Here is a 27,590-nt window from a genome sequence, read left to right as displayed (position 1 = left end):
CTAGTTTGAAATTCCCCTGTATTCACTACCATTATTCCTCATTCTCAAAAGCACCCCGTTTAAGCAGATTAAACCCAGTGTGGACCGACCCCCTGCAGTGCAGCTGCACTACAGTTGGATTAAAAAATCCAGAAAACACTGTGGTGATTACATTTTGTCTTGCTGTATAGAAATACAACAATCAAACTGTTTTAATTGGCAAAAAAACTTTCGTTTTCATTCTTGGGACAAGGAGACATTTATGGAGCAAATAGGCACTGTATCATAAAATAACCACATACTTGTAATACAGTAGTAGATGTAATAAATATGTAAGGATCCATCCATCCATGGCAGACAGCAGTAGAAATTACATATAATTTGATTTTTTTGTTACCAATGTATCATTTGTGTAAATCCCACTTAACCATTCTGGAGTGGTCGTTCCAGCCTTCCATCTAGCAAATGTTCCAGTATGTGTGAAACAGCTCCTGCACTATCACCAGCCCCCCCAATACCAGACATTCAACAATTCTGCTTTTATTGACCCCCTCCGTAATCAACAGTAATTGGAGACGGGGTTTCCACCCGGGTAATGAGGCCAATATTTGGTTTAACGGGTTCATTAGGAGTTCAGGTGGAGGGAAACACACACTGAAGTCATTAAGAAACATTGAGTCCAGGCATCTCAATACCTCTCCTTCACGAGTTCCCTGCCTTGAGCGATGTGAAAGCTAAACTGATCAATAATTAATAATTCTAATTCAATAACAAATAATAAATCATTCATATCCCTAGATGTAAACATGAAACAAAAATCAAACTGGTTGTGTTACTTCAAGAAAACATAAACATATTAACAACAACACTAAATAATAATAAATGTACATCTTCTAACTGGGATTCTAGTTGATTGCGGAGAGCGTGCGCAGACACACGTTCACAAACTATGGGAAATTCACAAAAACTATTTTAACGAACAGCATGTCCTTTGGACTGTGGGAGGACACTCACACACACTGGTTCCAGACACACAGGGCGGCGCAGGGACGCAAACCCCCGATTCTGCAAGTGTGAGCAGTGCCACCCGAATCAACCTAATAATAATCCCAATTCCTATATTGAATAATGGCAGAGATAAAATACAGCTTAACCTCGAATTTAACCTCAAACTCCAAAATATGGTAAAACACGCTACTGTTTACTTAATGAGTGACTGCAACGTAACAAGTTTTTTTTAACTGTTTGAACGGCTTGAATTACTCTGCGTAAGTCGATTCACATATGAGTAACATGGCTTACAAACACCCTAACCGCAGTTAATAAGGTATATGTGAGACCAACTGGTTTTCAGATTCCTGGGCAGATATTATTCTCCGGGATGAGCTGTCAGGGAATGTGAATGTTCTGGATGATCTGTCACGAAAAGGCAGAAAAACGGGAGGGAAAAGTAAAAGTGTCAATAAGTCACCCCCCATCCCCCCCCCACCAAAGCCCACGAGCTCTTTCTATGTGGGCCAGCGCCCCCCCGTCCTTTTCACGGCGGCACAAAGCAGCAGGCTGTGTCATGTGACGCGCTGAAGGCCGGCCTTCCCCAGCGCCCCAGGACAATGGCCCCCCCATCGAGCCTTCTCTTCATTTCACCCCTCCTAATGACAGGGCTCATCCTCTCCCCTGTGACCTGGGGAGGGTCAGGTCACACCCCCCCACCTTTTTTCAGCCACTACCTCCCCCTTGGACCCTCATCTGTATACATACACACATACACAAGCACTCAAAAGGCAGATTCCTGATTTTGACACACTGTATACATACATATGCGGCGGACGCACAGCCCTGACTGCAAACTCCAGCTGTCGTTGCAAGAGAGCTCTAAACATTTAAAAAAAACACTGCTTTAAAGATGTTTTTTACCAGCACTCCTGAGTCTCACTTGGGGCTTTTTTTTAAAGAGGGAGGGGGGGACAACATTTAATTCTTTAGATTAAAAAAAAAAAAGCTTACAAAGGGGGAATTTGCATGGTGCGCCTCGGCACTCCTAATTCTCCATGCAGGAAGTCGGGAATTCTATTTCGCGAGCTTCTGAAGATGTCCGGCCGCTGCATTTTGACAGGGAACAGTGGAATTAATAAGGAAGACAAAGGAAATCAATGCGGACTCTCTGCCCTGACAGGACGTGAATAACCCGACCACGACTGGTCCGCTGGGGACAGCCCCTGCTCCCAACTCTTCTCACCTACCCCTTACAGCCCTAAAGTGAGGCACCCAGGCCTGAGATAAGGTGGAAGTAAGGATGGACCCTTTGGGGGGGTGTCCTGTCAATTCAGGGAGTGATAATTCCCTGTCTGGGATGGGAATCACGTAGCATCCAGCAAGCAGGCCAACGTCTGCAAAGCAGCATGCAAATTTATGCTAATTTCCAAAACGATGGAGCAGTATGTGGCTCAGCGGGTTAGGACCCTGTGCCTGTGATCGGATGGTGGCCGGTTTGAATCCCAGGGTCTGTGGGGTGTTTTCACTGAGAGACCCTAAGCTTGGCCCTCGACCCCTGTTACTCCAGGCACTGGCCAACCCCACTTTCAATAAAAGCATCTGCTAAATAAATAAAAATGTAAAAAAACCATAATGCATGGTAGCTTTTCATGTAGCACGACTGAGTGTGATTTTAATAGGTTTGCTACAAACTAATTTGTATCTCAGCCTAACTGCACTGCATTTATTACAAAAAGTTCTATGCGTGTTATATACACGATGGGGGGGGGAGAACCTTTTTCGTCTATTGGCACCTGGGCCCGGGAATGGTTAGTGTCAGCACTGGGGGTAAGTAATCACTTACGTCTGGGGGGGGGGGGGGGGGGGGCCACCATTTCGCCTCAGCCAGTCTATCTCTGATCTCAGGTCCATGCCTGGGGGGGGTTGGGGGTTATGAGGATAAAAGAACGGATGAGGACAGTTGACCCCCCCCTTGGTGAACGGCCCCGCGCCTGCCCTCCACCCCTGACACACGGACGTGCTCGGTTCACTCGAGCGTGCAGGGGCGATCTGTTAGCATCCAGGGGTTTGTCACGCTTCTTCTCCAGCAAAAAAAATCCGCCTGAGGTCTGGTGATGCTGAATAAACACAGAGGCCCTCAGCCAATCAGAAACCAGCTCCTCTGATGGTCTCCCAGTTTCTCAGTGGGCGCGGCAGTGCGATGGCTGTTAGAAGGCCTGTATTTCTGGGATGGGAAACATGAAAGTGAGAACGAACTAAGCGACACACCCAGATGCTCCCGTGTAATTATGGCTCAAACAAGATCGAAGGTAAGTATCACACATCCAAAATCTCAATGAAAGTCCCATCTAGTCCAGAAGGATCTTCACGCTTTTGTTTACTGCCACTATTTCATCTGTTGTATCACTGCACACATTATAGAGTCTTTCATTCCTACACTTCTTCCTTCTTGTCTCATGGTTTATTGATTCTTGATTGATGAGGACGCAGGAAACACAAGAACCCTTTGGATAAATGCGCAAGAGAACCCTGTGGGTAATGCGTGCATGTGTCGCATTTCAGAGTCAGTTGAATGGTTTGCACCAGCTTGCAGAGTCTCAGCCTAGGTGCCTTTCACACAGGGGCCTGTAGGGGGAGTCAGAGGCACCCTTCTCCACCTGGAGAGCACACTGGTGCTGACTGGAGGAGATGCTTGGTCAGAGCAGCAGATGCATTGCATTTTTCTGCTCAACAGGACGGGAACAAAAGGGCTTGGTGGTGAGAAAAGGAACGGCCGGCTTTGTTTAGGGTCGAGAGCCGATGGCTGCACCATCCCAGGCGTAAAAGAAAAGGAATGGTCTCACGTCACGCAGGGGCGACAGAGCGCTCGGATCTGGAGCGTGTTTATGGGGAAAAAAACAGGAGGGAGAGGGGACTGTAGCCTAAGGAGGTCTGGATGATGAGAGAGCTGTAGAGATTCTTCATGAGGCAGGTTTGGGAGGAAGCTACACAAACAGGGCAAGATCTGGTTCCACAGGCCCGCTTTAGCATCAGGTGGCCTGGGGGCTGAAACTAGATCCCTCTGCTTCCAGCACTTGGGCCAAATGACCGACAAAACACCAGTTAGGCTCACGGCTTGTCGCCTCAGTGCCGCAGAAGGGCTGCAAATGGCCGCTGACAACAAAACGTTCCATCTGCCCTCATTTTCCCAAACTTCCGTCCAAGTTCTAGCGGTCTGCGGTTTCTTGTCATGTCTGTGGTGTCCTCTATTCTTAACTGGATGCCTGAAAAACAGTGAGCTACTCTTATCCACTCCCTGCAAAACCTACCACCCACTTTACACATCACAGACCACATGAACAGGAAAGTTCCCTTCTGAAGCGAGTGAATGGGGTTATTTTCAATAAAAATCAGTCGGAGATGACAGAATGATTACACAAATAAAATGTTACATATGAAATTAATCTTTCTGCTTGTATGTTTTACTTATCCAGAATGGCAGTATTTATTAAGATGAGTGTGTCTTTAAAGCTACAGAAGGTACATATAGAGAACTTACTGTCAACGGAGACAAATATGCTGAAGTGAACGTGCCCTAGATCGAATCTGTGACGAGAGAAGCTTATTGGCTGGCTTCTGCCAGAACCGCCAATCAACTACTGCTTTATTAGTCAGGTCACTAAAAATTTTGTGTTGCCTGGCCTACTTCTGAAACAGTCATAAATTTGATGCGTGTGACAGAGCCGTATGTCCAGCAAAGGGTCACGACATAAATAACAGCTCTGTTTATTTTCCCAGCTTGATCATATCCTCCCCAAAGGTGCCTTAATTTTGCCCATAACGCAAAAGTGCTCATACAGCAAGTTTGACTCGCTCTGCCTCCGGAGGCACTGAGAGCGGAGAGCTAAGTTCAGAGAAGGGTAAAGGAACAGAGGTCGGCCAGGACAATGACCAGAAGACACGGAGGTCAAACGCTCCGATGTCGAAACTCCTCCAGCCCACGTCATGCGAGAGAACACTCACGCTCGTATAACTGAGGATATGTTTTGTTTGCGAGTGTGGGATTGAATATATCAACCTCCCCCCCGACAGCTGAACAATGGATCACATTTTGCCCCATTCAATGTAAAGCCCCTTGCCTCTTTTCAGAGCACTAAACAACTGTACCCGGCGAGATTAACCCAATATTCCCTGCATCGCTCTCGGCTGACCTTTTGTCCAAAACGAGCTACACTCATTCACACATCTGGGATTCTGCTGGAGCGATCCAGGTGAAGACCAATACTGAGGCTACAGCAGTGCTAGATCGAAACCATTGTTCGGGGATCACGGCCCTTAACCCCTAACCCCCGTACTCCTTGCTTTTAACAGAAACAATGAAGGGCTTACCATTCTCTTTGCACTTTTCTCTAACTGAATCCTACATAACGTATTCATAGAATTGCATCATTGAGAGAAATTCTTGCCTGTTTGTCTTTTACACTGAACTGCAACTTTAGGCTGTTGTTTGCACAATATTCCTCATTCATTTCATCCTGAAACGAAAAGGCCACTCTGAACGTGAAGGTCAAACCGCACTCGAGAGGGCTGAGGCCGAGCCAGTGTTGGACTGTGACCTATAGAAGTTGGGCAGCCTTTACCCTCTCTGTCTGCCGTGGCTCTCGTGTGAAGGAAGGAGAAGCTGATTGGGGGGGGGGGGTGGGCGGTTATCTTTGGCCCATCTGTGCAAGGCAAGCCCCCCCTCCATGATCGGTCAGTCCTGGAGGGCAGGAATTCAAGGCATGTCGGCGGCAAGCCACGACACGACCACGTCGACAGCCCGGGGATGCTAGACATGGTGAGTCACAGAACTGGACACATCGCATGCGGCCCATGCTGTGGCGGAGGGGTCGAAGGTCAGGCATACCTTCGATTAACGGCAAAATGTAGGACAACATATCGCCGGCCAACCCAGAAGTTATGGTCTGTACAAAGCTAAGGAATAGAGAGGAGGCGAGCTGAGAAATCGACTCGGAAAGTGTGAGCGGCACATAGTGGGTGAATCGGCCTCCGCTGAAGGGCGTGTGGCTGACAGGTGACGAGGGTGGGGTTGGACCTCCTGGGTATGACCTGGAGTGTAAGCCAGGCCTGTCCACACACGACCTCCGAGCAGGAATGCATGGAACACGCCTCCTTTCGTCCTTCCCTTATCTCTCACTCAGCACTTCTTTCTCTCTGTACTCCTGCTGTGCCGTTTATCATCTGTCTTTAGAGCTGCGCTCAGCTTAATCATTCAGAAATGCATTCTGCTCACCTACCAGCTACCTTTGACTGAATCGATTTAGAAAACCTCACACTTTTAGCAGGACAGCACTGGTGCGGTCCAGTTAATTTGCCATGCTAACTTAACAGTTGCTCTTTGGGATATGAGCTTGCAACCTTCCAGTCATCAACCCAACTCCTCCACCCCTCCAACTCATTATACTACCTGAGGCCTCAGCTGCTCTCAATCACTCCTGGGGGACTAAACATCTAGAACAAGCTGAAGAACCTGGACATGCGTCAGTCCACTGACAGCAGGCAGAGTCAAAGTGCGGTAGGGCTGCAATGTAGAGACGGCACCATAATCTCTGCCTGAGCCTTTTATTTTATTGTCTTTACAGTGCAGATTTACCACACAATTATCCCACCCTATAATCACAAATATCCAGTCTACTGTTAACACCTACTGGTATTATTATTAATCACTGTACCCTCTACATTACTACATAAATACTCAAACAACATTAATATGAAGATTCAATCTCACAGCTTCTTTCTGTGCTCTCTTGTCATATTAATGGCAAGATTATCTCCACTGTCTAACCAATGACCCGACAGCCACACCCACCTGTGAGGACATTCCTTCCAAAGCTTTGCTTATTTACCTTTCATATACTGTAAGCTCCTGGGTCACAGTGGGGTAACTTTGGCAAAAACGTTGTCTGTAAAAGCAACAAAAGCTTTAGAGCTCACCTAGATTTCAGATTAAAACTGAAAGTAACTGAGATATCAATGAACCATATTACTTCCATGATAAACAAGGATAGAAGAGAAATGTCACAATTTTGCCATGAAATCTTTGCTGAAGGTTTATCTTAATCTCGACTTGAACTAATTCCTAAGACCAAACAAAATCTATCTTAACTCTAGCACAATTGTAAATTCGCACTCTTTACGGTGATGCCAATCTTAACCTTATTCCTAAACCTACTTCTAACCTTAATACCAAACCTAGCACTAAGCTTACTGTCAACCAGAACTCTAATACAACAACAACCTTAACACTAATGCTAACCCTTACCCTAATGCGAATCCAAACGCCAACCCTAACCCTAACATCCACCATAATCCTGACCATATCCCTAAAGCAAAAGACAATCCTAACCCCTAACTAATAATCACACATTTGGAATATTTGGGTCAAATTGCCATGCAGTTATAAGTCACAGAGGGGGTGAGTGCATAAGTTCTGCATATGTGGTTCCCAGGAGAAATCAGTGACATGGTCTGGGGTTGCTTTGAGCTGGTGATCTTTACCAAATCCGTGTCAATCTCAACCAGCATGGTTATCATAGCATGCTTCAAAGGCATTCCATTCCATCAGGATTACAACTGATTGGGCAGTCCTTCATTCATCTGCAAGATAACAACCTGAAACACACCTCAAAATTGTGCAAGAATTATCCGGCGCATAAGGAAAGTAACGGACAACTCAGTCTTACAATCTAGCCAGTCAGGCTCCAGACTACAATCTCATAAAACTCGTATGGAAAAAACTGGATAGACGAGTCAAGGAAAAGCAAGTCACAAGCTTTATGAGGAGTGAAGCAGAAGGCTTGGGATTTCCTGCTAAAATTTAACAGAATTCTTTGTTTGTGAAGCTGGTGTCAAAGCACATGGTCAGTATTTTCAATAATTAAAACTTTTTTAGATGCAACTATTTTGAATATTTAAAGACTGCAAAACATTTTCATACAAGAAAAAACTTATTTCCATTAATTCTCAAATATTGGAGTCCAAAAAAAAAAAATCTATAATATTTCTCACACCATGCAGGGTTTTCATACTTTAATTTTCAAATAAATTATACTTCAAGTAGGACTTTAAGGTCTCACTGGTCAGCTGGACTAGATCTATTATTCCCACAGGATGCAATAATTCTGGGGCCTTACAGTAACGATGAGCGTAACGCTAAATTATGGCGGAATTATAGTTCAGCTGGGGTACATTTCGCTCTCTTGTATGTTTTCACTAAAATAATCACGCTATGTTCTGCTGAGACAGAAACAAACAGTAGTAAAGCAAATGGAAAATGACGTGGATCCATTTCAATTTGATGATTTTCACCAAACAAAAAACAACTAAGCATTACGGACACATCTGTTCTAATCACAAAAGCGACACAGGCCTTCCAAACTCTACAGGGCGCACAGGAGTCTTCAGGTGGTCAGGGGGGGGCACACCCAACACAGCCAAGCCCAAGTCAGCTATCTCTGCAGACTGCAGAGTGAAGCCTGATCTCTGTGTCTGCTCCCGCCCCAGGGCATAAAGAAACCCCACCCAGTTCCCTCCAGGACACCCACCACCTTAACCCCCCTCCCCTACTCCACCAGCCTGCAAAATTCCCAGGCAAAATCCCACATCAACAGAGCAAACCAAACCCACTCAGGCGGTAAATACTCCTCATTGGCTCTGGGTGATTTATCCACAACCTCTGGGATCAATCTAGGCTGCATCACGGAGGAGGGGTGCGGGAGTCGGTTAAGGCACCTAGCTAAAGCACGACAGCATCTGGCATTCATTACCCATCACGCCTTGCGGCTTAGCAGTTCCTAAACTTCTACCTCCCAGAGAGGCTCCGTGTCTCTCCTTCTGCGCAGTCACAGCCAGCTTTGCACGAGCAGGCCATCTCCAGCCACACCGACTGCCCCCCCCCCGACACCTTCTTAATGGCCATCTGCACTCAGTCTGTCCCTGCAAACTAAACAGCCCCCCTGTAACGCACGGGGCCATAAAGTGGTCATGGCCATTGTTTGCTTTTTTCTGCGGACGAGAGGTGACACCAGTCATGAAGCCTCCCTCGCAGACCCAACGACGGGCGGCTGTAGGGACCGGCTGACACGGCCCTGGGAAAGCAGGCCCCCTTCAGCCTCCACGCTATCCCAAGCTCCCTAAGGGACTCCCAACTCTGGCCGTACAACCATCTTTGACAGTAACATACTGGCTTCCAGAGTTATAGGTCAATCCACTGAGCCCTTATGTCACAGCTCGATATACAAGTCCAGAAGCATGCTCCTCTGTAATTGGTGCGCTCTTTCCACATCATGCTTATGTTTATTTATTTTTACGTGTTATTGCTTTGCTCTCTGTGAAATTTCATTACACTTCTAGTATATTTAAAATACATACGTTTTATGTCTGCCATACTACTGAAATTTATTCCTATGTTACCTTACACGCAGTTATGGTCTTGTACGTCACATACACAAATAAATATGCGTTTTATTGGAAGGATTCATCGTTGTTTTCGTAAGTGCATTAAGTAAGGGGTTAAGCTGCCCGCAAGCTGAACAGGCATTTCAGGTCTGTGTGGCTTCGTCTGCGACACAGGCTTTTATATCTTATCGAGAAATATAAATAAACTTCACTTTTATATTCACTTTCCAGGTAGGTACACTAAATTATACGATAAGGCCCAGAAGTCGGCAAATGAAAGATTCAAAAACGTTGCAAAGTCGATAAACAGTTGCTGCAGTTATCAGATGTAAAATTTAAAAAATTAAATTAAATAAATGTAAGTTTACGTATTCAACGAAAACGTGTGAATTTTCACTAGGACGCTTCGGCCGTACATGGCCACGTGACAAAGATTTTTTAATGAAATAAATGTACCTAGATGTAAAAGAATTATTTTAAGTTCTTTTATCTCTATAATAACCTAATTACTAATTTTCAGTATAAAATAGCCGTATTTAAAAATGAATGCCGATTCCGCCATATCCAAGCGAAACACTGGGACACGCAACAAAATATAACTTAAATTTGGCTTCCAGTTTTTGGCATAGAAGACTAAGATATTTATTTTGACTTTTATTTAAAGATAGACCTACAAATCATACCTGTATATACCCAAGGGCAGGCCTTCCACTTCGGAAACGTTTCTACTCAGGCAGGCGAAACATCTCTGACGAAACGCCACTCAAGCCCCCAAACGTTGAATGGTGCTTCCGTAATGTTGATATTTAATTATTTGAGTAGAAGTACATTTAATTTCGTGCCGTTAATCTTAAAAAAATAAAATAAAAAAACGCACAGACAAAACTCGTATTCTTTGGAGGTTTGGCGCCTCCTGGTGGACGACGTGCGTTAGACTGATTGGAAATCGTACAGGGAGCTTGGTGAGATGCAATTCGTTTGTCGGATTTGAGATTAAGATCAAGGTCAGCCGATTTTAAAGCGAAATTAGAGGGAAAGATGCAGAAGAGGCAGAACATAAATCAAAAGGGCAAAGTGATATGCACACATTCTTGGCAGACATCACAGTACAGTGATGGTGGAGGCTATGAAGTACAGCCATGGTGTAATGCATTTTGGCTACGGTAGACCTGTTCCTCAGATGGCCTGACCCCTCAGCAGTGACCTTGCTAGCAAATCGCTATCCTACTAACTTATGGGGCAAACTGTTTGGTGAACCAATGGAATGTTTTAGTAAACAAAAGGCAAATTAAGCAGTATGTTTGCTGAAAGTCTAACATTTAATGGCATCTAATAGTGATATTATCTATCACGACTGCTGGCAAAACAGAACAGATATGTCCCATTCCTATCTTGCTAAGAGTTACCACAGTAATTACAAAAATTGTATGCAGTCCTTTAAGACACTACACAAAATGTTCAATAAAATAAATACATAGGTCATTTGTTTTCATTCTTTTAAAAAGAAGACCAGTGGCCTGTTACTACAATGCGGGATTACTGGCTTATCGGGATAATTTGTCAGATTTAAGGTAGTCTGGGCAAAATGTAAGTGAACAAATATGAAGTGCATTTAAACTGTGGTACCTTAAATCCGACAAGTTACCCCAATAAGCCAGTAACCCCCCTTCGTAGTACAGGCCCCTGATCGATAAGGCCTTCCACACTGAATACTGTAACAACAAAATAGGAAATGTGGAGACAAAACAAAGTCAAAACCAGTTTAATTTTTTTTTTTATTACAGCACTTATAAGTTTTAGTTTAGTATCGACCGTCAATCACCAGAATTTTAAACTCCGCCAATCCGAACAAGGACAACAAAAAGACAGGAATGAACCTCCCACACAGCGTGACACAGCACCTCAACAGCGTTACAGTAAAATACTCGCCATATCCAGTAGTATTTGTTACTGATGTTTATTCAGGTCTTTTTTTTCCAACTCTCTTTTACAAAACACACAAATTAAAGACAACATACAATAGTGTTCTGGAATTTAGGTCGTTGTTTTTTGTGGCTTTTTAATGTTTTTTTCCCCACTTATTTATACATTCACATACAAACACCTACGATTTTCTACAGCACAGTACAATGATAACATGTTAAGATCCCACTCACGTTGAAATAATGGCAAAACAGAACCGATATTTGATAGGAGCTTTAACAGAACTGGGGGCTCTTTTGGCGAGGACCCGGACACATGGATCTTATCCGTATGTAGCCTGGTGTGTAGAGAAACGTGCAGCGTCTCAGTGCGCCTAACTTCACAGCGAGGTCTCGGCAGTGGAGCCCGAGCAGCGGAAACTCTTGTATCTATTATTGCTTTGATTAGCTTGCACATAATGTCAGTCCCCAGTCCCCGAATGGAAAAATCGGTCAAACCACACCCCCAGAATTACAAAAAAATATATATATATAGTTATGCGTTACGTAAAGGTTTATCAAGGAGGATGGAAACAGAACCAAGCTGTACCACTCTGCAGAAATCGTTTAGCATCACACGGGGATCGATGTTGCACGACAGAGAAACAGATCAATGCGTCATATTAGGATTTAGCAAATAAACACACGATCGATATAGGAAAGACATTTCTGACTACAAGCATGCTACGCATCCTTCCTAACTGACAGCCAATATTAATCCATTTTTCCAAAGTCAATGTGCTTTTAAGGGAGGGGGGCTGGGATCACAGCTGGCCTGGTTTGGTGGCCGTGCCCAGAACCGAAACAAATTACAGTAAATGCTGTCATATTCTTTGTTACTTCATAATGAAGTGTTCAGCTGGTCACTAAAAAATATTTTTACGAGTTTAAGAAGACATCAGTCTCTTTGTGGGTTTGATGAACTGGAAGAAACCAAATACTATTTCTAACATTGTTTAATAACAACAACCAGGAGCTGTAGTAACCTATCTAGACCAGTCCAATACCATCAATAATGTTCCACTATTTTATCACCTTTCATTTCAGAGAAAATGCATTTCACTCTCTGCTGAGCCATTTATTCTAGAGGAGGAAAACAAGAGAGGAGAAGCCAAGTGAAAAAAAAAGGCGATGAAAAATCGAGGGTTTCAACAGACATGGCAGACGGGACGCGTCCTGATTGTCATTACAGTTGGGGGGGGGGGGGGGGGCAGTGGTAGTGTGAGGGGGTACAGTTGCACCCCAAGTGGACAGTTGACAGCACAGCCGCATGATGGACAGTTAAATTGAATGTTGGATGGACTAAGCAGAACAGAGCCCTGGAAAGACTGACACTAACATGGCATTTTGACATCCACCAATCAGGAGGCCAAATGTGTTAGAATGAGCACGGCATACTGTCACAGAGCCCTACTGTGGCGATGAATGGGCAGGTTGTGTAGCATTGTGCTCACAGTAAATTCGTTTTTTAGTGCTTTTTTGGTCCACTGCTACCTTTCCACTGCTTTGCCCTCCGAGCTCACAAGTCGCCCTTAGATTTCAGAACATAGAGTACAAATCTAATGTTCTGCTGTTGCTGGCTATTCCCTGGTTAATATAAAGACATCTTTATGGCGTGAAAACCCTGTTTTGTTTGTGGGCTTTTCTATCTCTATGCTCATCGAGGCTACAAAAGGCAGAACCGCAGGACTTCCACTTCTAGCATGTGAAGTGAGCCGTCTGGACATCGGTTGTTTCAGGAGATGCTGGACCACAAGAATGGTCACGTTGCCGTGGTCATGGTTAACTGCTAGTGTAAAAGTATTTGTGTCAGTTGTTTTGAATTTGTTCTCCGAAAATGAAATTATCCTCTGTCAGCGTTCCGCGAGGAAGCCAAGCGGAGACCATCGAAAGAACCAGCTAACATCTGGCAGATCAGGAGGCACAATGGAGAAATATGAGGAGGTCACTTGGATGCCAGTGTGTCCTGTGGAATTCACCAAAAAGCCAGCTGTACCCACCACCAGCCCCTACTCAAAGGACATCAAAGCAAAAAACAAAAACATTTTTGCAACCACAACTTTGAAACCAAAAAAAAACGGATACAGCATGAAGTGTTTGAATCTGCTGCCTAATGCTGTCATACATCTGAAAGACAAAAGCAGTTTGTTTGTTTGTTTGCTTGAATTTAAAATGTTCTTTTCACTAATAATCGCAGATAGTTTCCAACCATGTTTACATGCTTTAGAAAACTAAAAAAAAAAAATCTATCATTTAAATGTTAAAAATAACTCCAGCACCAGTTAAAATCCAGCGTTAAAACTGCAGAAACGTGTGGATATGGAGGCTGGGAAATTCAGATGTTAGATAAACTGGAGCCACATCAGGATCAGCCAGGAGCCCGGAGACAATGACTGTCAAAGCTTTCTGAGCATGAGAAGGTCTTCCAGCTCTCCTCACAGCAGCTCTGAAAACTGTCCTCACTTCCACTCCCTTTAGTAACATTTATCACAAAACAATCAACAACTGGACTTCAATTATACACAGGTGTTAAATAGGTAGAAAAATAAAAAAAATGAGAATACATTTAATAGTATACTCAGACTGCATATGCACACACAGGCTGACTCACACACTCATTTGCCCATAGATACTTTATATGAATACACTCCAGAGTCTCCATATTCATGGCATAAGACGTGAAAGACAACAATAACAAATACACCGCATATCAATAAAATAGATCTGTCTGCTTTAAAACAATGTGATTTTACCCACTATCAATAAATAAACCAAAATATATACATATATCATATATAAATCTAAGACTAATCGTCTTGCTACAGTTTTACATAAACTGAAACAGGAAGTTTATTTATTCTCTCTTTTACTTTATATTCTTTTGAAATAGCTAGAACATTTTCCCCCACAATAATAGTAACAATACCTCTTTTCAGGTTTTCATTTATTTACGTTTATATATCATAAATTATTTTAAAAAGAAACCTACATTGGTAATATCTGTTTGGACCACGTTGTGCTTTTCTAAATCTTTTGCCCAATTTCTTTGGACGGTTTGAAAGACGACACTCTCACTCACGTCCATTGACAATTGGTCTCCTATCAAAACACGCATACCTAACGCTGTTGATAACTACACAACCAAAACAGAGAAGGTGCACATTTGGTTTGGCTTCAAAGACTAGGGGTGGGGCTATGTGAAGTGGGTGTGGCTACGCAGAACAAGGATGTGGTCACAACATAATGGGGCGTGGCTATGTACTGTAGAATGTGGGCAGGGTTAAACTGGGTGATAAAGGTCTGTGAAGAGAAGACCCAAGATGGCTCATAGTTAAAACAGCCCAATGAGTATCAGCACCTCAGTCTTACCATGTGTATGATATACATGCACTCAGATAAAACTAAACAAACGACATCAACTCACATGCTGGACCACGGTTAGATCGTATTGTGGCAACGCTTCATATCAAAACGGTTATTTCTCACGTTTTGGATTTTGAAGTCCTGCATACAAGCCCCTTTAATTGCCTTCTTAAAAGCATTCACGTGATTATTATCATTATTTAATAAAATAATTATTTATAGCAGTGTTTCCCAGCCCGGTCCCTGGAGACCCACCGATGGTCCATGTTTTTGCTCCCTCCTTCACTTGATTATTATTAATATAATTAATTATTAAATAATAAATAATTAATTCATGATAATTAATTAATTATTAAGTATTCCTTTGATAATAATGGAGGCATAAGGGAACTGTTTATATTTTTTATGTACTGCTAATTGCCTTGGTTTGTTGTGGTGAGTATGATTGTTTGAGGTTTGAAAAACACTAAAACAGAAACCAGTCACTCATGGCGTTCCGGCAAAAGGGGAGGCGGGATAATATTGAAGCAAGTCAATGTCCTGAATGTAATTCACCCCCCAGGTCCGTCCGCGATTTTCAAGGACATCAGAAAAATTCTAGGAAGCCGTCCAAAACGCCAGTGAGCTACGCGCTCAAACTGCAGTGCTGTAAGGCTCATCTCCCCCCACTAGCAGACCACTATTCCACAATGGCAGAATATGGTGAGATCTGGAGCGTACATTAAGATAAACAGCAAATTTCACCAGTCTCAAAATCGGCTTTGCAAGCATTTCTGAATGCTACACAGACTGACTGGCAGAACATCATAGTTTTCAATAAAAACTAATTTTAAGTGGTTTCACCCAAGAATAAAAGTTCAGTTATTTTGTTTCTGCTTCAGCTGAACTGAAAAGTGCTGTTATCCCTCTACCCTGATCACGAGAAAGTAAACCTGGAATGTTCTAGATCTATTAATGGCAGTTAAGCTACAGTTATTGTAAGAAACAATTTCTCTGCATTTTCACTGGTAAAGGGGGTAAAACTGGCCTTGGTTCAGCTAGCCTGGGTATCAAAGGATTTACCCAGTTGCCATGGACATCAGTACCTTCAGATGAAGGTCATCTAAAATGCAAAGAGCAGCTGCCCCTCGGCCTCATGGGAAAAATTTCAGCTACCAAAAGAAGGCGTGAAGGTGACCTTGGCTGTCCGCAGTCCATTGTATATGTGATGGGTAATTGTGGTAGCTTTCTGAGTAAAATGTGTCTTTATTGAATAGGAAAGGGAAAATTTTGCATGGCTCAAAGTTAAGGCCACCAATCCCGCCCCATAGTTCCAGGGACAACTTCATTTCTTCATGCTGAAGAATGGATGCTAATCATGTTTCCAATTTTCCAGTTGGATAAATAATTCCTGAAGATGGTTTGCCTAGTAATGTGAAGCTTTGTGCTGTACAAATTGGGGGGATATATCTCTGTCATGTACAGTTGACTGTTGGACAGGACAGTGATATGTGGCCACATATTGAATATTTGCTGAGTATATGGACAACACAATAAAGTTAAGAAACCAAAAATTTTTTTACGTGTTGAGAACTGTTTGCTCAGCTCTTGGGAGAGGATGCTCCAGTTTAGCCCAAACAACATATGTTTCAGCTCAACACAGACCACAGCATCCACTTGGACTTTAAGAAAGGGCTTCTTAACCTCGAAAACATACTCGACCTCGAAGCAGCTGAAAAGTGATTGTCACTGGTTTCCGAATAATGAAGACGGTTGTTTTGTGGTTTATGTTGTAGCTCGCAACACGTGGCCCCCTCGCAGTCACCTGGGATTATGGGGCTGGGGCTTGGGTGGGCTCAGGTCACAGTGAGGCTGCTCTGGCTCCACTCCTCCCTCTGCTGGTGGCAGCGCCCTACTGCAGCACCTGGCCCCGTGTCTCGGGCAGCTTGAGGGCCAGGAAGCTGCCGGCGGCCAGTGCCCCCGAGGCGAACAGGATGGGCACGGCTTTGGTGATGCCCACAAAAGAGGTGAAGATGCTGATGCCCAGAACAGCTGCCAGTTTGCAGAGTGCGTTGAGAAAACCAAACGCCGTTGTTCTGCAGGGACAGGAATGATTATGCCTCAGCAAGTTTGTATAGCTTTTTAAAAATGGATGTGAGGCCCGTATGGACTTTAGAGGAGTGTTTCCCAATCCAGTACACGGGGACCCACAGCCAGTCCACGTTTTTGCTCCCTGCCAGACAGTGCACATTTTGGAGCAAAAACATGATCCGACAGCAGGCCCCCGAGGACCAGAGTAGGAAACATTGCTTTTGAGGATAAAACTACCAGCTATGTGTCAGCATAAAAGGTTTTTGCATTTTTATAAGTGTTGTGCCGAACATCCCTAGTTATATTTATTATTTACAACTTTACAGCAGTAAAAAATTGGCTGATTTCTCACTCAAATACTTCACCTGATTGTTCCAGTGAATCAGACATTCTGCAGCCCTTTTTAGTGTTGTGTAGTTTTACTCTCATCATTAAAACTGATAATTTTGGTTAACTATAGCTGAAATTATTGACTCTAAGGAAATTATATACTATTTCCATTTGATATTTGATCCAAATTGTTTCATTAGAAAGCTGACAGAAACCACGAAAAGGAAAATATTTGCAAATGTTATATCTCACCACCAGGTGGTGCTGTAACATGCTGTCCTATCAATACAGGCAGCTGTTATCATGAAATGCATGAAAATCTAGATTCATCCCTGTACTGAAAAAGGAATACGGTTACTGCAACAGTGGTGACAGTGCTGCAGACTGTTCTCAGCATAAAGGAGAGAAGAAAATTTTAATTATTAAAGATTAGCATCATTGAAACACTACAATATAGGATTAAATCACCCTTTCATCCATCCGTCTGCCATAACTGCTTATCCAATCCAGGGTTATGGTGAGCAACACCAATAGATGCTAAGATGCTGATAAGGCAGAGGGGATTACCGTTTATCCGAAGGGTACAGCTCCACCGTCAGGACATCCAAGGCATTCCAAGAGGCGATACTGATACCGCCGAATAGGCAGAGTAGAGCAATCATGGCCGACTCGCTGCTGCCGAACGACAGGAAGAAACAGCTGATACATGACATCACGCTGGATCCCGCTGCAGTGATGAAGAGGAGGAGGAGGAGAAGAAAACCGAAAATGAGAAAGGCATGGATGCTTTAATATCACAATGATTGACATCAGAAGCTCATGGGAGTTTTACTTGCACAAAAACATTCAGGGTTAGTAAACTGGTTAGATTAAGGATAAACTACAAGGGAATTAAGTCATAGCTTGACATTAACATCAATAATGTCAACGAAATGGCTACCGAGCATCCTCAGACGTCCGATCTTGTCCATTAGCAGGGCGGACACGATGTTGCCAGGCAAGACAGCAAGCGTGCCCAGAAAGCTGACGAAGTAGATCATGTAGGCGTTATTGTCGTCGCTGAAGTCCAGGATGCAGCCTTCCTTGTTGTGCAGGAAGGTACTGTTTACCAGACGGCTGTTGATCAACCTGTACTTGAACAGATCTGGGTGGCAGAGCAGGAAAAGTGAGTAGAGGAGGTAAACGTGTGTCTCCACACTAATAGCTGGGTTCTTATTCCATCCACATCAGCCATACTTTTTGGCATCTAGGTGTGTCCTACCAGCTACTTCTGATATATTTTCTACAGCTAATCCTTCACCATTTGTCACAAGCAGTGTTGGGCATTTCCTGACCAGAAACTACAAATCCAGACCCAGATTTTGTTTCTACCAACTAGGTGAACATAAAGAGCCACAGTCACAGAGGACTCAACTGGTTGGTGGAAACAAAATCCTGGTCTGGATTTGTACTTTCTGGACCTGAAATACCCAACACTGTCCACAAGCCAGATTTTGTTGACATCGTGTTATGTTGTATTTTCTGTAACCACAGCTCTGCGTGTTCTGTTGATGCATAAGAGCATGAATCATTTCTTAAAGATTACAGATGATGTCCAGAAATACCGTAACAGAGAACACAAACTGAAAAAGCGAAACGCAGAAACTGACGATCCCTTCCTAAGATGTTGCGCTGTACTCACCTGTGTTGTAAAAGAGAGTGGAGATGAAGGTGCAATTCTTGAAGAACGTGTTGCTCGATGTGATGTCCTCAAAGAAACACTCCTCAAACGTAGAGTCCTCAAACACCATGGCCTTCATCTTCATGTTGATGAACCTTCAGAGACAGTCATATGTGTTCAGAACTGGAGCAAATTTCATCTCAGAAACAGAGGGGTTTCACTTCACATTCTATCAAGGAGCAGTGCGGTGATGTAGATTATCTGCGTTATGTATCATGGCAAATCTGGTGCAGGGACACACTTGTCGTTGAAGTAGCGGCCATTGCGGTGGATCTGGTTCTCCAGGGTAAAATTGAAGGTGACATGCTCCACACGCTCCTTGGTGAAGACCTTGGTGCGACTGGCGTAATCCTGCTTCTGCAGATACTTGATCATGTCAGGGAACCAAACCGTCAGGCCGTAGTAACTGCAGGTCGGAGAGGCAGAAAGTCAGTGTAAAGGGCTTTGTTATAACAGTGTTTCCCAATGCGTTCCTCGGTGACCCAGCGACAGTCCGTGTTGTGGAGCAAAATCATGGACAGTCTGCTAGGGAGCTGGGAAAGAACAAAAATTCTCTGTGGGTCCCCGGGGATTGGGCTGGGAAACTCTGATTTGAAATGAAGGTCAGTTCATAGGGTAACGATATATTATCCATGTAAAATATGAGATTATTAATTATTAGCTATGCTTTGCCAGACACTACTATAATAACATTGTAAAGCTAAGGACAGCAAGATGGGGCAGGTGAAGAGAAATGTAGCTGTATTTGTGCAAATAATAATAATAATAATAAATCCTTTAACTGTTAACAGAAAAGCCCAGTATTGACTAAATCTATAATGTGCATTATATAGTAGAGCTTAGTAAAAATGCACTGAAGTTTATGGTCAGGAATTGCATAGACCTTGTAGCAGTCAGAGGTAGATGCTGCTTACGGACCTGAAGGACATGGTGAACCACACAGCCATCATCATGAGGGTGGTGCGCCGATACTCCGGGGCGAAGCACGCCTGGAAGTTACTCCACACCTGCAGCGTGGAAACATGCTGACTTCTCACCAGGCTCAATTAGACTCATGAGCTACCAACTCACCAATCCCCCCTGGGACCAGCTTATTAGACAGTCCAGCAGAGGTGGGCAGTTCAGGTCCAGAGGGGAAAAACTCCAGTCCAATATTTTGTTTTAACCAACCGGCTGAGTTCTCTGTAACTGTGACTCTTCATATTCAACTGGTGGGTTGAAACAAAATCTTGGTCTGGATTTTACTCTCTGGACCTGAATCACCCACCTCAGACATTTTTCATAGTACAGGCTGATTTCCTATGTCGCAGATTTGGGACGAAGCAATAAACTTGTAGCTCCCTAACGTCTCTCTCTGGTCGTCTCCTTCCTACGACTTTCTGTGGCCCTGACCCTAAGACTCCCTCTTACACAGCCCCACTGTCCATTACAGTTATTTAGCAGATGCTTTGGATCAGAACAACAAACAATTGACCATCGTGGAAGTGACTGAAGTGCCAATTTCCAAAACTCAGTCAGTCCATTCTTTGTTGCGCTTGAAATGAGACCAATGACCTAAAGTCAGGCTTCCTCATCCTTTATTAAAGGGTCACCCAGTCTTTATGTAATCTAACGAAGAACTTTCGTTACATTTCCAGAGTTCACTAAGTCCATAGAAATTTTCTCAAAAATGTAAGCCGTGGACCGAGTGAGTTTTGCAAGTTAGGGGTTAGGAACCTCAAAAATTGGGGTTAAGGGCCTCGTTCAAGGGCCCCAATGCTGATTTGATTACTCAGCCAGGCACTGGAAGCCACAACCTTCCGGCTGCAGGCCCACACGGCTAACCTGCTAAGCTACACAGCGCCCCGCCACGCTCTCCTTTCTGTACCTGCTGGAAAAGGCTGAGCAGCTTCATCTTCCAGCGCTTGTGCCACACTGCTGCGTCTCCTCCCATGTCCACCAGCTCGTCCATCGGCTTCACTGTCTTGATGGAGGTGACCTGAGCCCCAGCACAGGGACACAGTATTAAATGAAGTATGGAGATTCCCCATTTCAAGATGGCCGGATTGTCTCTTTACACCTTATGAAAATGTGTCGTGTTGCTTACTTGTTTACGCTCTATGTTGATGGTAAGTTGTTGCTCGATGTTAGTACTCCATGTTATTTTTGTAGTTTACTTCATTTTACTTCAATGTGACCAGTTAAACCGAAACTAATTCCTTGCTGATTGTAACGTATTTAAAAATACTGGTAATGATATACAGTCTAATGAAAGAACATCCTGTTTTTCTACGCAAACCAGGCTCTTTTAAAAGACAAGAGAAATGATATATATTATGCTAATTGCCATTCGTGTTCTCCACAAATAAAGGGTTAAATAGCTTTGGGAGACATTATGGCAAATTCCGATATATTGTAATACAAAAAAAATTCATTTTTTTTCTCTCATTCCACAAGATTAGCGGGATAATGCCATTATAAAGGACATTAATTCTGCATGTATTGAGATGCTGTGCATGGAGCTATTGCCAGAGAATTGAGGTACATAATGACCTTGTCAGTCTGGCTGAATGGCCTCATTTTTTCAGCCTGTTCCCATTAGCGAACAACGATAAGGGCTACGGCGGCGGTTTCCCCCGGAACTCACAGAGAAGACTCTCTCTGGGTATCCCTTGGCCCTCATGTTCGTGTCATGCACCTGTTTCAGAACCATCCAGCCCTCGTCATGCTTCCCATTCTGCCAAAAGATCCAGAGCATTTGCTGCCATCAATAGCATTTAGGCTAACGTAGCATAGCGGCTAGCTAACGCCTTATAGCCAGTAGCACTGTGGGCATATTAGCATGTGGGCTAGTTCACATCTCATACTGTGAAAAGTTGCATAGGGAGTAAATGACCATGTGGTCCACCTCAAATATCATACACTGTAATAAGCAGCACTGTAGCCATAGTACCGTGGAAGCTAGCTAACACCTCACACACTATGGTAAGTACCATTGGTGGTACTTTCATCACACACACTGAAATTAGCAGCACTGAGGGTCTCTCTCACTGCGGTCAGGATCTGCTATTAAATACGTGTCTCCCTCATGCAAAGATGACGGAACCGTGAGACAGACCCTGTGGCAGAAGCCATTACATCTGGAATATGTGAAATGACATCTTCTTGTGACAGGTGCTCTCTGGATCTTATTAAGGACTCTTATGAGGGTAACAGCAATTCATTAAACACACAGGAGAGCAATCGAGGTTTACTGAACCTATTAAAAAAGGAACGCGATCGTTAAGACATTTCCGAAGGGTCTGAGGGGTAGCGTTGCATGAGTAAAATATATCTAATTAAGCTACATCAGCATAGGTAATTAGGAATGTGGGGGGTGGGGAATTAAGCCTGAAGGAACTGCAGAACAAAGCAGATAGTATATCGGGCTACAAAGATTCAGAGTGTTGGTTTTTTCGCGCAATCTGATCATTAGTCAACAGGGGGCAGGATGGTGAGTTGAGAGGGTCCACTCACCTCCAGGAAGAAGCGTGGACTCTCCGGCATGGTGGTGAGGGCGCCGATGGCGGCCACTGACGGGAAGGCGCACACCAGTACGAACACGCGCCAGCTGTGGAACTGGTAGGCCGAACCCATCTGGAAACTCCAGCCTGCAGGGGGCGGTGTGGAGCATTAAATGGAATGGAGAAAAATGGGGAACCAAGGGAAATTAAATGTGCGTGTGCAAATTCTCCTATTATACTCATTTTTATTGCACGTCTTTTTGGATGATGCTACAACACAAGTCATGCTGAAAAAAAAATGCTATTTGAATGAGAAAGACAGAAAGAAGAGCAAGAAGAACAGAGAGAGTGAAAGATAAAGTGATGGGAAGACATCTAGAGTGAGTTAGACAAAGGCAGGGAGGCGGAGAATCATTGTTATTCAGAACAGATAGAAAAATGGAGTATTTCGGTTAAAGAGCCATGGAAACATGAGCTTTGGGAAAAGGGATGGTGTCGGTTGTATAAAAGCAGGCCTGTGGGGGCAGGAGAGTCATACCGTAGTGGGGGATGATGGCCCAGGCCATGGCGGAGGCATAGATGCCCCCGATCATCCAAAACATGCAGAGCCAGCTCAAGTGCTCGCCGCGCTTCTCCTGGGCCAAGAACTCCGAGTAGTAGGAGAAGACGATGGGGATGGAGCCACCGATCCTTGGGGGAAAGACGCGTACTGGGGGTTATTTACTGGTGAATCGGCAAAGCGAGGCCGCTTTGAGTGCCATCCACCATGCAAGCAGTCTCTCTCCAGTTGCTTCTCCTGTGTGGCTCTCCGATGATGGAATGAGCTGCCGAATCACATCCGGCCATCAGACTCTCTCTTCACCTTCACAAAACGCCTCAAGACCCATCTGACCTGGGGACACCTCCACTAGCCTGATGCTTCTTTATGTTCCCTAAATGCTCTCATGTTGCACTTCTGGTCCATGAACAGTCTTATTAGATTTTTGCTTAGTTGTACTTGTTGTTGTGTATGTCCTGGTCCAGAACTGCTAGCACTCATACTGGGCATTCATTGGAAGCTCAGCCTAGTTCAGGGGTGGCAAACCAGATCCAAGGAGAGCTGCTGTGGGTGAGGGTTTTTGGGATGACCTCTCAATCAGCCAATAATAAAGCGGCAGTTCTCAACTCCAGTACTGGTAACCTGCAGTTATTGGCTGATTGAGGTGCCACCCCAAACCCTGCACCCACAGCAACTCTCCATAGATCTGGTTCGCCACCCCTGACCTAGCTGCCCTTATGCCTGTATTTTACATTTGTAAAATGCCATCTGCTTCACTTGTACAACGCTTTGGACAAAAGCATCTGTTAAATCTGTAAACATGAACGGAATTTGTTAAGCACCATCTATGGATTCAGTTAAAGTTCATTCTGCAATTTGCAACTCTTTGATATTTTGTTACCACTTTGTGCTGTTAGACAAATACTGTACATGAATCGGTAACCTCAACAGCGTCACACACACACTGTGTACCATAGCAGAAAACAGGTCAGAAACGCTGGTATATAGTGTTCATTTCTCTGTCGATCCACTTGTGTCTCTATAGTTATTGTCCTTGTCTATGCATTTAGCATATGCTGTACCGCTGACTCCAAGTACTGCTACTGTAAGTGACATTTCACTGCTCTGTGTGCACTGACAATAAAGATTCCTATTCTTCTTATCCTTCCTTTCGTCAGCTAATCCCTGTCTCCCCGTCAAGGCTACTTCTACCCCGTACTCGTGGCTACAAGGAAAATGAGTCAACAGGCAAGTGACTCACCTCCTTGCGCTGTGTAGACTTTTGAAAAACACACATCATAGAAATTTATCAGGCATGATGAGCGTAACATGGCAGCCAGGGAGAACAAAGATATTATAACAGATCCATATTCAGTTGCAATAGAATCATAACCTGCCAATATGGACTATATGAATGGTGGCTGCATCATTTAATGTGACATATTTTCCACCTTTGATGTACATTGAGCTGGTGAGGTACAATGTCAGGTCAGTGTGAATCAATGTTACGATGGCTTTGATTTTTGAGTTATTTTTTTTATATTATTTTAAATTTTCCTTTGAAACCCAATTTAGTTTTATTTATTTTCTAATGTGGTTTTATTACTTTTTATTATAAAAAGATATATTTCTATTATGTTTTTCTAGATTTTAGTTTAGGTTTTAGTAAATTTATTTCTAGGGATAGATTGTATGCATTAGAGCTGTTTTATATGTCTGATCTTGAGAGAATCCTACATGAATACACAGTGCGCATTACGTACTGATGTCTTCAAAATGAGGAACACATATTCTAGCTGTTATTAAAGGTAAGCAGATCGCTACTTTAGTGAAATAGCATTTTAAAAATCATAATGAAAATTATTTGACTTTTAAATCAGTTTTTGCAGTTTTTGTTTAGTTGTAGTTTTTAATTTTAGATTTTTTTCCCATTTACGGGAATGTATTTTTGTTGTCTTGGTGCTCAGTGGCTATAATGACGCTGGTGTGAATGTGCTTGACGGAGGAGACGCCAGCCGGTTCGCTCACCCGACGCCTGAGAGCAGGCGGCAGAACAGGAAAGTGCTGTATCCCTGGACGAAAGAGGAGAAGAAGGCGAAGACGCTGTTGATGGAGAGGGATATAAGCAGGCACTGCCGGCGGCCGATGCGGTCGGCCAGCCCCCCCCAGAGGAATGCACCGACCATCATGCCCAGGTACACGATCAGCCCTGTGGGAAGCATGAAAAAAAAAGCATTTCTCATGAGCTACTTTACAAAATAAACTTAAAACACCGTAATGAGACACCCTTAGCACAACAAATGAAAACATTTACACAGCCAACAAGATAGGAACTAATCTCACCATATATTCACAATTAATAATGCCTATGCATCCAGCTATCAACGTTAAATCGTTGATAAGCGATATAAAGTAATCAATTCAAATGGCCACATTGAATACACGTTACTTAGTACAAACATAAATTCTACTTAAAGAGATCTTTTCGTTGGTGAATTAGTTTCAAATGCTATGGGTAGACAAGAGAGAATGGGCATATAGTTCAAAATCAATATCGTTAAAAAGTGGTTTTCATCGGACAGTGACAATATGCTTGTGCTGCCTGTGGTAGCCAAACAGGCATCACTAAACTGACCAAAGTGTGCGCGCCCCGCGATGGTGCCCGGCCCGTGATGGCGTTCGCCCCGCGATGGCGCCCGGCCCGCGATGGCGCCCGGCCCCGCGATGGTGCCCGGCCCGCGATGTTGCCCGGCCCGCGATGGCGCCCGGCCCCGCGATGTTGCCCGGCCCGCGATGGCGCCCGGCCCGCGATGGCGCCCGGCCCGCGATGGCGCCCGGCCCCGCGATGGTGCCCGGCCCGCGATGGCGCCCGGCCCCGCGATGTTGCCCGGCCCGCGATGGCGCCCGGCCCCGCGATGTTGCCCGGCCCGCGATGGCGCCTGCCCCGCGATGTTGCCCGGCCCGCGATGGCGCCCGGCCCCGCGATGTTGCCCGGCCCGCGATGGCGCCCGGCCCCGCGATGGCGCCCGGCCCGCGATGGCGCCCGGCCCGCGATGGTGCCCGGCCCGCGATGGTACCTGCCCCGCGATGGTGCTCCGCCCTTAATGGTGCCCGGCCCGTGATGGTGCCTGCCCCATGATAGCGTTCACGCCGTGATGGCCTGGCATCCCATCCAGGGTTATTTTCCTGGCCTCTGAGGTTTGGAATAGACTTCAGGTCTCTGGTGACCCTGTACTGAAGAGGCCATGTCCAGTATATGAGATGTTGATGGGCGATATCTTCAGTATGGGACACGTGGCTGGGGTACACCCTGGATGGGATGCCAGCCCACTTCAGGGCATATACCTGCACACACTCCACGGGTAATTTGGAGACACCAATTAGCCTAACTGCAGGAGGAGAACCAAACGTCACACACACACAGAGCAAAGAGAAGAACTCCTAATCCAGGAGGTGTGAGTCAGCATTACAACCGACTGAGCTTCCAAGCTGCTTGCCGACTCATCTTAAATGTAGAACTATTCTGAGGATTTAAATTTATGGAAGTAATGACTCCTGCTACCATTTAGAACACTATTCACGGTCATGTTCTTAGTAGTTTACAAAAACATTCATAATGCATAATAAACATTGCTATAATGTGTTATGCCTTTTGATAAATATTTATAGGCATGTTTGTAATGCTTTATGAATGTGTTTATAAATCACTAAAAACATATAGTAAAGTGTTACCAGAATAATTATCAGGAACAGGAAGCCGGTCGCAGAATCAGCCCGCTCTGGCATTCCTGGGGAATGCTGCTTGTACAATGAAAAGGTCAGTAAACTATACAGAGTTTCTGTACCCAGCAGCAGGGATGAACTCGGACACGGGATTCTCTCCCTTTACAGCACCCCCTGCCTGCAGTGCTTTGTGGAACAGTGACGAAATGCAGCCAGTGAGCTCAGAACATACCACCACAGCAGCGAGCAAAGCCGCGGCCCTGCAGCTATTTTCCGTAGCGCGGCATGAAACCTTGTACAACCAAGCAATGTGGGGGTGGGGTCTGCAGGGGGCTCACACCAGCTGCTGCTAACAGAGCCCGCCTGGTGCCCACCGACATGTAGAACCGGTATGATCTGAGGCGTGAGCCGTGCAGTGACACGGAAGTGGGGGTGAAACTTCACAGCCGCTCCCAGCTTCCAGCGGTGGTGATCACGCGCCGTAGGTGCTAGATGGGGGGCAGCTACTGTTTCTAGGCAGGATTTTGTGGCTTAAAAAGACACATCCAGTAAAGTTCTAACATCCAATTAAGCTACATTTATGTAGGTTATTATGAGTGCTGATGGGGTTCAACGGCTTTAAAGCAATGTCTGTGTTCAGCTTAACTCCTCATAGCACGAGCTGTGGAGAGATAAGGCGCCACGTGCTTACAGGCGACACAGCGGAAGGGCTATGATGTGACGCCTCTGTATCGCCACCTACAGGCCAACTAACAGAAGTGCACCCCATGTCACGGGTCCCGCATTCAGCGTTTCTGCAGCATGCCACATGAGAACCAACTGTGTGTGGAACCACATCTCCCAGCAGACTCTGACGGGGGATAACAGTTTGAGAGTTTACTCCCATGGTGAGGTACCGCTACACACAGTATGGTGATAAATATTCCCTGTGAGCTCAGTGTCATCCCTGTAACCCTGATGGCCTCCCTAACGATCACTATAAAACTCATTTTCTT

The 27,590-nt window shown here is 44.6% G+C and overlaps 1 protein-coding gene and 1 long non-coding RNA gene across 2 annotated transcripts in view; both read right to left on the bottom strand.

Annotated features, from left to right (window-relative positions):
• Positions 1-343: 343 nt before the first annotated feature.
• LOC125718828 (uncharacterized) lies at positions 344-10,246 on the bottom strand. The gene is made up of 4 exons (XR_007384936.1): positions 10,092-10,246; positions 1,984-2,078; positions 1,795-1,851; positions 344-1,395 (listed from the first exon to the last, which is right to left on the bottom strand). It is a non-coding gene; the product is annotated as an uncharacterized LOC125718828 (long non-coding RNA).
• A 919-nt stretch (positions 10,247-11,165) lies between these two features.
• The window catches only part of LOC125718820 (synaptic vesicle glycoprotein 2A-like), a 43,795-nt gene continuing 27,370 nt past the window's right edge, over positions 11,166-27,590 (bottom strand). Inside the window, exons 3-13 of the mRNA XM_048992930.1 lie at positions 24,901-25,081; positions 22,873-23,024; positions 22,348-22,481; positions 21,479-21,568; positions 20,720-20,830; positions 19,771-19,859; positions 19,094-19,258; positions 18,814-18,947; positions 18,073-18,276; positions 17,700-17,859; positions 11,166-16,807 (exon numbers count right to left, since the gene is read on the bottom strand). Coding sequence (XP_048848887.1) covers positions 16,624-16,807; positions 17,700-17,859; positions 18,073-18,276; positions 18,814-18,947; positions 19,094-19,258; positions 19,771-19,859; positions 20,720-20,830; positions 21,479-21,568; positions 22,348-22,481; positions 22,873-23,024; positions 24,901-25,081 — 1,604 coding nt within the window. The 3' untranslated portion in view covers positions 11,166-16,623. The remainder of the gene's footprint in view (positions 16,808-17,699; positions 17,860-18,072; positions 18,277-18,813; positions 18,948-19,093; positions 19,259-19,770; positions 19,860-20,719; positions 20,831-21,478; positions 21,569-22,347; positions 22,482-22,872; positions 23,025-24,900; positions 25,082-27,590) is intronic.

The sequence above is a fragment of the Brienomyrus brachyistius genome, chromosome 23, assembly GCF_023856365.1.
Source record: "Brienomyrus brachyistius isolate T26 chromosome 23, BBRACH_0.4, whole genome shotgun sequence".
Classification (NCBI taxonomy): Eukaryota; Metazoa; Chordata; class Actinopteri; order Osteoglossiformes; family Mormyridae; genus Brienomyrus; species Brienomyrus brachyistius.
Note: the sequence above shows the minus strand (reverse complement) of the source record. Positions and strands in the feature narration are given on the sequence as shown.